The sequence below is a fragment of the Urocitellus parryii genome, chromosome 8 (genome assembly GCF_045843805.1).
Source record: "Urocitellus parryii isolate mUroPar1 chromosome 8, mUroPar1.hap1, whole genome shotgun sequence".
NCBI classification, from domain to species: Eukaryota; Metazoa; Chordata; class Mammalia; order Rodentia; family Sciuridae; genus Urocitellus; species Urocitellus parryii.
In genome coordinates, this window is record NC_135538.1 from 44442924 (window position 1) to 44454238 (window position 11315).

An 11315-nucleotide genomic window follows, 5' to 3' on the forward strand; every position below is an offset into this window, starting at 1 on the left:
CCTGTATTGCAGGCCATAACTCAGGTATGCCTTGACTCTGCTTCCTCAGCTGTACCCCCTCCCCGCAGCTGCCGAATGGTTCCTTTTTCTGTCCTCTGCACAAGGTAGGATGAGATGTGGTTTCTTTCCCATACAAGGCTGTTGTGCTGCCCACCTTTCAGTTTAGTCTGGCAGTATTTTTGATTTTTTTCACTCTCTGTAACCAAACACCTTTTAGTCCTCCAAAAATGCAGGTTCCTTTTAATTCCCTTATTCCTCCACTGTGCTCTGAGATTACTGCTCTGGGTGGCCTCCAGCCATGGCAGCACTGGAGGTGCTGGTGATTTCTTCTTTATTTTATTATATCGAACCTCCTGAGTCCCCTATCAGCTTTGAGTGTCCAGTATTAAATGACAGTAAATTCCTCCCACTTTTATTTTCATTCCCCCACCTTGCTGAGAAAGTTGCCTGCTGACTTTCTTGGTTTCATGCCATGGAGCAGCCAGGAAAGCAATGTACATTTTACACTTTCTATTCTGCTTTTTTAAGGTTTTTCTTCTGGTCTTTCTTGCCTTCTTGTTTTTCTTCATGCCGTTTCATTCTGGTTTGTCAAATGCAACTTACAAACTATTACTATTCCGATTTTAGAGATGACTTTATTAAGACATACTTCACATACCATACAGTACACCTACTTGATATATACGATTTAATATTTTAAATGCACATTCTTGGAAATATGCAATCATCACCACAATCTGATTTTAGAGCATTTCTATGACTTTCATAAGAAACCTATTAACTCATTTCTTATACCCTCCTCCTAGTCCGAAATAATCCCTAATCTTTCTATCTCTAGAGATTTCTTTGTTCTAGGCTTGTCACTATCTGATATGTGGTCCTTTATGACTGATTTCTCACTGAACATAGTGTTTTCTATCTTTATTCATGTTGTACATGTATCAGGGCCTCATTTCTTTTTATTGCCAAATTATTCACTGTATGGATAATACATTTATTCATTCATCAGTTGATGGAAATTTGTGTTATTTCTATCTTTTGGTTCTTAAGAATAATGCCTCTGAATATGCTTAACATGTTTTGGTGAGGACATTTTCATATCTTTTGGGTATATTCCTAGGTATGGAGTTGCTAGGGTTATATGATAACACTAACATTTTTGGGAATTGCCTGTTCCCTAAAGGGGGGCAGGCAGCACCATTTACATTCTCACCAGTAGTCTGTGAGGGTCCTGGTTTCTCTCTATTCTTGTTATCTGTCATTTTGATTCTGGCCATCCTAGGAGGTGTTAAGTGCTATTTGCATTATGGTTTTGATTTGTATTTCCCTGATAAAAAATGATATTTAACACCTTCTCATGTACTTTAATAAGCCTTTTGTATGTCTTTTTTGATAATGTCTATTCAAACTATAACCATTTTTAATTGAGTCATTTTAATTGTTTTGAGTTATAAGAATTCTTTAAGTAATCCAGATAAAAGTCTTTATCAGATAGATACATGACTTGCAATAATATTCTCCCATTTTTTTTACTTTGTGATGTCATTTGGAGCAAAAAAAAATTAAATATTGATGAAGTCCACCTTACCTTTATTTTTGTTATTGTTGCTTGGGCCTTTGATATTGTATCTAAGAAACCATTGCCTAACTCAAAGTCCTGAGGATTTACACCCATGGTTTCCTCTTAAGAGTTTTATACTTTTAGGTATTATATTTAAGCCTGTGATTCCTTTGCATTCATATTTGTAGAGTATGAGGTAGGGATTCAATTTTATTATTTTGCCTTTGGTTATTCAGTTGTACTATCTGTTTAGTCATTAGTATGGAAATTTGTAGAAATAATATACCCTGACTGTAGAATGATAATCATGATCCTTAATGCTAATCACAGCAGGTTTTGAGTTACATGCCATAGTTGCTTAATATTTTGGTTCTCTTTTTTAACCTAAAAATTAGATGTTCTTTTTATTGTTTTATTCAGTCATTGTTATTCTTGTAATTTTAAAAAGAAACTAAAGAAATTTTAGCAGTTCCTTAATAAGTCTGTTGGTTCTGAGTTCTGTTTTTGCTTAGCTGAAAATGTATTTTTACCTCAATCTTTAAATATGGTTTCCCTGAAAAACAATTTGGGAGGTCAGATATTTGCTCTTAGTCCTTTGAAGATATTAGTCTTTTGTGTTCTGGATTCTGTTGTTACTGAGATGTTGGCTATCATTCTGATAGTTTTTTATGAAATAGTCTGCCCTTACTTTAGACTCACTTCATTATCTGATGTGTTTTAGTTTCTTTATGATTTTTTTGGTTTTGTTTTGATACTTGGGATTTAACCAGAAACATCTTACCACTGAGCCGCATCTCCAGCTCTTTTTATTTATTATTCTGAGAGAGGGTCTCACTAAGTTGCTGAGGCTGGCTTCTCTCAAACTTGTGATCCTCTTTCCTGAGCCTCCCAAGTTGCTGGGGACAAAATGTGTTGCACCACAGTGCCTGGCTTCTTTTTAATAAACTTTAAACCTGCTTTGTTAGGTATATAACAGTGAAAAGTAAGAGTTTTATTGCAAATAATATGTTTGTATTGCTTTTTAAACCTAGTACAGTACTTTATATGTAATACATTCTCAGGAGATTCTTTAGTTGAATTATTGTTAAATTATTTTCTATAGCTCTTTTCCTACCAGAGTTTGGTTTGGAATATTTTAAAATATTTACCTAAATGTCATGAGCCATCCATGGGCTGTGTTGAGCATAGTATCTCCTGAGGGGATAGGTCCCGCACTGCAAACTTCTTGTTAGAGAGTGATCACATGATGCAGATGAGCCTCTCCCTCTGGCTTTGCCTAAGATCCCACACAGCACCTGAGATGGGTGTGACTTGCCAAGTCTGCCGACCACAAGATATCTCAAAGCAAGACTTCACTCTTGAAACCTCATCCTTGCCTCTGAGTCCATGCTATAAAATAAAGAAAACATGGTCGGTCGGTCTGTCTCTCTCTCTCTCTCTCTCTCTCTCTCTCTCTCTCTCTCTCTCTCGTGGAAGTTTGACCCTTAAGGTCAAAGAGCCATCCTGTCCTCAATTCCAAAATTATTTTTGTGTTATGTGATTTTTCACTGCCTTCTTCTTAGTTTAATGTTGCAGCCAGCCATTTAAATCCAGTTTGTCTCATCTGTGCAAGTCACAGTTGAGACCTAAAGATATAGGGAATACTTTGAAATATTAATTTATTAAGAAAAATGGGGGAGTTAATGTGGTATGCTTTTTTTCCCCCCCGTATGATATGGTATGATCATGACATTAGCAGGAAAGGGAAAAAAGTTTCATGAAATTATAAAACTTAATCATTGTCTTTATGGTTAGTTACCACGTTTCTTTAAAAAGCAAAATATTTGTCATAATATTTTGTATTGTGATAAATATATTAAGCTATTAAATTTTAAATGAGAATGTTTTGATACAGGATTATATAGTTTCCCAATTTTTTTTTTTTAATGTGGTGCTGGGGATGGAACCCAGTGCCTCACACATGCTAGGCAAGTGCTTTCCCTAGTTTCCTAATTATTTTTTTAACTACAGAGACTTATGATTTATTGTTATCATATAGATCTGTTGTAGGCTTTTCGCATTTAATTCCTTTTTACAAGAGAAAGTATAAAGCTGAAAAGAGTGTGGAAGGAAGGAAAAAAGGAAGGATAGAGAGAAAGAAGCTGTATCTCAATATTTAAGAGAAGATAGAATGAATGTATTCACAATTAAGAATTTGTGAACATAACAGTAAAACAGAAGGTTGGAATTTTGTTTGGAGTTTAGAAATATGTTACCTTAAATATAGTTCATTTATATTATCAGGTTATTCTGATGTCCTTTTCTTATATTCTTTCCATATTAGCTTAAATTTGTCTGAAACAATTAGCTTTTCTCTACCCTTGGTGAATACTACAGACTCTGTTCTTTGGTTTTTATAAGGACTATTTTCTGCTCCTTTGAGAATTCACTGTTATAACTTAAATGTGGGCTAGATGCTATCCTAATAATTTTTTACTTAAATTAGTTAAACTTAAAGAAACAACAACTAGTTAACTTAAAGCACCTTATGAATTGCATTGCATTTACCTCTAACTGTGGTTTCTTAGGGCAAAGTAATATTTTTGAAGTGTTAAAATTAGCATTTTATGGACTCACCTCTAATATATAATGGTCTCTTTTTTCCCAGACATTTATGTTGTCAAATTCTTGATTCCCTGTTCATTTTTTCTTGTTATGTGTGCTTTTGTATGTGTGTGTGTATTTGTGAATGGACTAAGCTTTGATCCTTAGTTTTGACAGTCATACTGTAGAACTCAGATACTGATCATGATTGAACTGGGGATATGATATTTAAGTTTGAAGATTTCAAGATGATTGGTATTAATGTGGATGAAATAGCAGAATCACTTTTTTAAAAATGGTATTTCTTGGGTCCTTTTCTATTACACTGAATCTGAATTTCTTCATGTAGGTCACCAGATCCCAGTTAGTTTTTTGTTTTAAAATTTTTTTCAGTTGTAAATGGACACAATACCTTTATTTTGTTTATTTATTTTTATGTGGTACTGAGGATCGAACCCAGAGCCCCACACATGTAAAGTAAGTGCTCTACCGCTGAGCCACAACTCCAGCTCCCCCTCCCCCAGTTAGTTTTTTGTGTAGCAAAATTTGAGAATTTCTAATAAGGTATGTCAATGGAGTAAATTCTGTGCTCAAGGTAATATTCTATGAATAGCATTAATCAATCACATTTGTAAATACTAGTCTGGGAGTAAATACTTGTGTGATGTGGAATTTATCACTAATTGTTGATTTTATGTGCATTTGGGAAATACAGAGCTACTGAAGGCAGATGGGAAAGTAGTGCACTATCACATCTAAATAATAGCTAAGCCTGATGATGATTATGGTCTCAGTGCTTTTAGCTGTAACATGGAAAATGAGACAGTCCCTTGATATATTTTTCATTCTTTAGTTACAGTGTTCTTTGAGATACAAAGCCATAGAACATCTTTGCAAAAGTTTGACCAAATGGTAAAATTATGTTCCTTTATAGAAATTAAAATAAGACATTATATAAAGTAACATGTGAAAGAACTTTCTTTTTTTGACATCCTTTCACTACATAGGGTTAATTTTGTTTATTAAGTTTTGAGTATACTCTTCCAGACCTTTTCTCTGCTCATGCACATATGTGTTTATACATAAATATATGTGCATTCACATAAACATGTGCATTCACATATACATATTTATCTTTTAAATATTGACATATACATATTGTTCTTCATCTCCAAAGTTCATAACAGTTACATTTTCTTATCATCATAGTATATTAACAGCCTTTAATAATTTTATGATTGTTGTGGGGAAATGTTTTTGCTGTTAGTGAATTTAAACATTTTTGTCTTCATTTTTTGTTAAAAAGTTCAGATATTTTTAAGAGGCTATGGTGATTTTAATAAATATTCCTTTAGTAATGTTTATACAAACATTTGTAAAATATAATAGTACTTTAATCTATTAATACAAATTTGCCATAGATGTTTTCTCTTTTTATATTATACTGTAGACTTTTGGGAACATTTGTCCTATTTCTATTTAGAACCAATCCTCAGCATATTCCTGTCTACTTTTTTTTTTTCTGATTACCATGATATTCTGTTAATCTATCGCGTTGTCAGCTGTTTTACTTTAATTCATTCTTTACTACAGGAATAATTTTCTTTAGTATAGCTTTAATCATGGCATTCATTCCTTTGTTTGGAAACTTTCAGTGATATCATATTTATTGCTGAACAAAACCTCTTTCCTAGCAGAGCATTTGAGATTTGTACAGTTCTACTTCATCTTTACCTTTCAAGAATTACCTTGAGCAACTTTCCTTGAATCTTACTTCATATTGTAGATAAACGGGATAATTTGTTTTCCTTCTTTTAGAGTCATATTCTCCTGGCATCATACTTTTATCATTCTTGTTCTTAATCAGCAGCAGAAGCTGAGTGGCTGATTGAACAGTTGAGGAATTTATTTAAGGGTACTTGGTACTTCATAGACTTTCTGGGAGGATTGAATAACCATGCTTTAGGTTAAACTTTCTGGTAACATGCCTTATATCACACCAAAGAACAGCTATGTTTCTGCTAACCAAACACTGGAGGAATCTACTAGTGCTGCTTAACTGCTGCCACTTATTGTTTAGAAACATGATTTTGTGCCCACTGTGGGGCCTCTTCTGGTGCTGCCTTTGTGGAAAACTGATGCATTTGCTATTGCCTATACCAGCTATGAAATGCTAACTCTACCTAGAGCCTATTTTTTCAAACTGAAGTGTTTTGCAGGAACTTCTGAATGTCTTTATCGTAGGTACAGGATGTATTGGGAATGTGAGTTCTAAAATTTATTTTGGGAGTTTGAACTCAAAATGTGAGAACTTTCCAAAAAAATGGAAAGACTGCAGAATCTGATGGGCACCCTTTATACATGATAAATTCACTCTGATACTTTTGCTCATATCCCTCCATTTGTAATATGTTTCACTTTTTATCTCTAGGTGAACAATTTCTGTGCAAAGACCAATTGGAATATCATTTTAAAAATTAATCTGCCTGGCTCATACTCATCTGAATTTTCTTATGACATTATAAACATTTATTTACTTTTATTTCTTTAATAAAACAATATCACAGCACAGAAGTGGTATTTAGATATACTCTGGTATAGGAGACAAACAGATATAGAAATATATAGAATAACATGTGAAAGAAGCCTTTTACCATTCATCTCCAGCCTCCCACCAATTCAGATTGCTGTCCCATTTGTAAATATGCCCTGATAACATTATGATCTTTGATTTTAATTTGGTATATATAATGATGATTTGGCTCTTTATGATAAATTCATTGAGTGTAGAGACCCTTTTTGTTTTCTGGTCTTTCAATAGTAAAACTATTCATATGTGTAGAGTAGTAGATATAGGGACTTTTGAAATAAGGCAATAGATATTCAGACATTTTGAAAGTAAAAATTTACAACTTGGCATTTAATGAACATAAAGAAAAAGACAGGCATTGGAGTAGATGCCAAGATTCTAGCTTGGGATTGTATCATTGATGATACATTTAAATGATATTGGAAATGTCGGAACTACTCTGTCTCTGCAAATTTTTCCTAGACCCTTTCTTATTATTGTAGGTGCTCCTTTATTCACATTTCTGAATTAGAGTTGGGGGAGGTGCTAAAAAGTTCAGATTTGCCATAGAGTTCTACAGTTTAGAAGAGACTAAAAAATACCACCTTCACCTCGAGTTGTGTCTGAGACATAACTTGTTAGAGTATAAGTAAAAACTCTTAATGTGGAGATGGATTTTGTTTCTTTTAAAGGCACAATACTTTGATTAAATAGGATAAATATGGAAATGTTTCCCAATCATTTTTTATCCTTACTTATACTTTATTATGTAAGCATATTTAGAAAATGTTTTTAAAGTGTGTTAACATTTCTGATAAACCTGAAGCTATAGTAAGAATTCCCGTTTCCTTATTTTTGAGGAAGTACTGAGATAGAGATTTAGGATTAGGAGAGAGAAATATTGAATCTTGAAGGAAACACCCACAAGTCACTGAGATACAGAAAACACACTTTTAAATATTGAGCAACATGTCTTTAGTCCATGCCCTGGTCCATGTTCTTGTAAAATGAGGGAAACACATATGCACTTTGAAAACTGGCGTGAAATTGTGCTACCCTGTCTTCACCTTCCATACAGCCTCTGGTGCATCTCTTCTATAAATATTCACCCCAACCCAAGTCAGGGTTTCTTCCTCTTGAGATAGCCTGCACTCTCTTTTGAGTATATCTACTTTCCTAAATAAACCTCTGTCTATTACTTTGGCTAATACTGGAATTCTTTTCCATTACCTCTGCCAAGAACCCAGTGCTCCTGAGTTGAACTCCTTGGACCCTCTCCGGAGACCTCTCTTCTCCCATGGCAATACCTCTGAAAAGACATGATGGGAAACTGTATTCAGATTTCTCTCTAGCATTTTGCCTTTTATCTTATTCTCTTTTATCTGTTAATTGTAACTAATTTGGCAATCTTTTCTCTTTCCAGATCATTCAACTTCAAGTGGCCCGTTATCTTTTAAGCCTAGTCGATCACTGGTTACTCTTCCCACTGCCCATGTGATGCCGTCTAACTCCAGCGCTTCAATTTCCAAACATAGGGAATCATTAACATCAGATGGCTCAAAATGGAGTACAAGCTTCATACAAACTTTGGGAGACCACAGTACGGGGGAGCAGGACTCTTCACTAGACATGAAGGACTTCCGGCCTCTTCGGAAATGGTCATCTTTATCCAGACTCACTGCCCCAGAAAACTGCAGCCAAGGTAGCACTGTACACAAGGAAGAATTGAGGAATGGTTTGGAAAAGACAGGGAGAGGCAAGACTTTAACATCACAATTAAGGACTATTGGGCCTAGTTGCTTACATGACAGTATGGAGATGCTTAAGCTAGAGGACAAGGAAATAAATAAAAAACGGTCATCAACTTTGGATTGCAAGTATAAATTTGAGAGTTGTAGCAAAGATAACTTCAGAGCCTCTTCCTCTGCTCTTAAGAGACAGACCTTAGATATGACATACAGTGCCTTACCTGAGAGCAAGCCCATTATGACAAGCTCAGAGGCTTTTGAATCTCCAAAATATTTAATGCTTGGTCAGCAGGCAGCAAGTGGAGTTCCCATTCAGCCTTCTGTGAGGACTCAGATGTGGCTTACAGAGCAGTTAAGGACAAACCCTTTGGAAGGTAGAACTACGGAGGACTCTTATAATTTAGCTCCTTGGCAACAACAGCAAATTGAAGAATTTCGACAAGGAAGTGAAACACCAATGCAGGTAAGGCTCAAAACCTAGTATTTGCTTCCCTCCAGTGGATGTTGTGCACTTTGCAGGAAGCATCACAATCACTGATTATTTTGCCTTTTCTGTCTTCTGGAAGCATAGATGTTATAAATTTGAAAAGTTTTGCGTTGATTAAAAAAACTTACAAAGAAATTAGAACTAATTAACTTGAAAAACTTAAAATTTCTACCTTAGTCTTTTCTTTCTCACTTGTTAAGTAGGCATAAAAATAAATAAAGCAAAGCATATATTTTAGGAAACTTAGAAACAAAGAAGCTGACACGGTGTGATAGAAAGTTGACTTGGGATTACTAGATCTTGGATTTTATCAGATTTAGAACCTGGATGATTTTTAACATTAATTTCTCTGGGCCTCAGTTCCTTCATCTATAAAATGAGAAGGTAGAACTAAAGTCATTTTTAAAGTTTTGGTTACAGATGATATGTGTTTAGGTTTATAAATCCAGACATGCTTTTTTTTTATTAGAAAAATCAAGTGTTGGTTGTTTCTTAATCAGCTTAAGGAAAAGGCTTTATGGTCATATAATATATAAAGAAAAAGTAGTGTAGAGTCCCTAATGGGTCTACAGAATAACATAAATGTATAAATTTCTTGATCTGGAAATGTCAACTGGGAATTTTAACCAGGAAACCAATTTTCTAACATAAATCTTGTCATCTACTTTTTATTATCAGAATTTTCTGAAATGAATTCTATCAAAAATTACAAAATTTCCCTAGAGTTAAAATTTTAAATTACTATTCATTACTACTAACAGAGATCACTACTAACAGAGATCACTTATCCAGGAAGATTGAACCCAGGTTATCATTCCTGGTAGGCCATTTTTTATAATCTTGATATTTTATATATTTAAACCACATAAACAATGCATCATTTGGATGTTTAAATTACAAATTTTAAAAGAGTGCTTTAGCCAGATTTATTTGTGATTTATTCAAGTGATTAGAAAGATAGGATACCTTACTGTTCAAATACTATAACAGTTTTTAAATGCTTGTGATTATTGAAGAACAAGGATCAGACAGTTGTCTTTCTAGCAGGTGTCTTTACATAGAATTGGAGCTGTTCATGGGGATGAGTATACATACTACTCCAAACTGAAACACAGGGATGAAAAGAGAAATGTAACTGACAAAATTGGGCTAATTTAAAGGAATGAATATTAATTTACTTATCCTTTTATTCTACTTGGAGGAACGTCTGCTTTACCCAAGGTTTTCTCTAACTCTGAAGCAATATAGAGAGGTTAGGGAGATTGGAAGTGTATTGTGGAGAAAAATTGATTTTTAAATTTCCTTGCACATATTGGAAGAATGAAGCTATTATTGCATGAAACAAACGTGTATGTGTCCCAAAGTTCCCTATTTCTTGATTAACGTTTTACAGGATGATCTCTTTATATAGTAATTTTAAATTTGAGAGTGGAATGATGAATTCAGGTAAAGAACACTAGATAATTCAGTTGCAATTTATGGGGTATTGGTGGGGTGGGGAAAAGGGGTACTGGGAATCAAAATGGCGTCATGCATACTAGTCAAGTGCTCCACCATGGAAGCTATACTCCTGGCCCTTCTGTTACAATCTTTGAATCACTGTTTCTCTTCTAATTTATTTCATGGTCTATTACAGAGAAAGATTATTAATTAACTTCTCCTTGGTGTCTCCAAGTATTATCTTTATTTTACACATTCTTCTCATGATTATTTCTTAAAAATCTCTTTGAAGCATTGACTGAACTTCCTTTTAGTGTAGTTTTTACATAAAGTGAACAACCTTATTAAGGATCAGTCCATCTGATAATCAGGATTTTTTTCAGTCAAAACTGCTCAACTCTCACCATGGGAAAAAAATCTTCTACATCAAAGAAAAGGAATTTGGCTTAAAGTCATGATCTGATAACACAATAGATTATATAAAATTTTGTGGCAGCTCTCAGAGTGTTGATCTCATTTGCTCTTCACAGTTCCACTATTCCCCAAAAGTTAATTTGTAATAAGGAAGGCTTGCTCTCTTTAGGACTTAATCCAGAACAATTATTGAGTCTGCCACACAGACATAAGTTCATTGATTTTCTTGATTCTTGCTAAGTCATCTTAGAGTTGAGGTCGTATAGAACTCAGATGCATATCCCTTTATGAATGAAGAGAAGCCATATATGCCCCCAATTGGATTAGAATATAGGGCTCCATATGCAATTTCTATCCCTAGTCTTTGGTTCTTTTCTTCTCTAGTCCATTACTCCCCACCCTGCCATGACTGACTCTAAGCATTATGACAGAAGAAAAAAGCAAAATCTTGACTTTTTTTAGGGAAATATACTTCCCTTTCCTTCCAGTGCATTCCTTGCTTTGGAGATAGAG

At 34.3% G+C, this 11315-nt stretch overlaps 1 protein-coding gene across 4 annotated transcripts in view; it reads left to right on the plus strand.

The window, feature by feature from the left end:
- Positions 1 to 11315, plus strand: part of Cep85l (centrosomal protein 85L) — a 216661-nt gene that overhangs the window by 103614 nt on the left and 101732 nt on the right. For all 4 annotated transcript variants that reach the window (XM_077802191.1, XM_077802192.1, XM_026394093.2 and 1 more), the window contains one exon: positions 8137 to 8924. In XM_077802191.1, coding sequence (XP_077658317.1) covers positions 8137 to 8924 — 788 coding nt within the window. The remainder of the gene's footprint in view (positions 1 to 8136; positions 8925 to 11315) is intronic.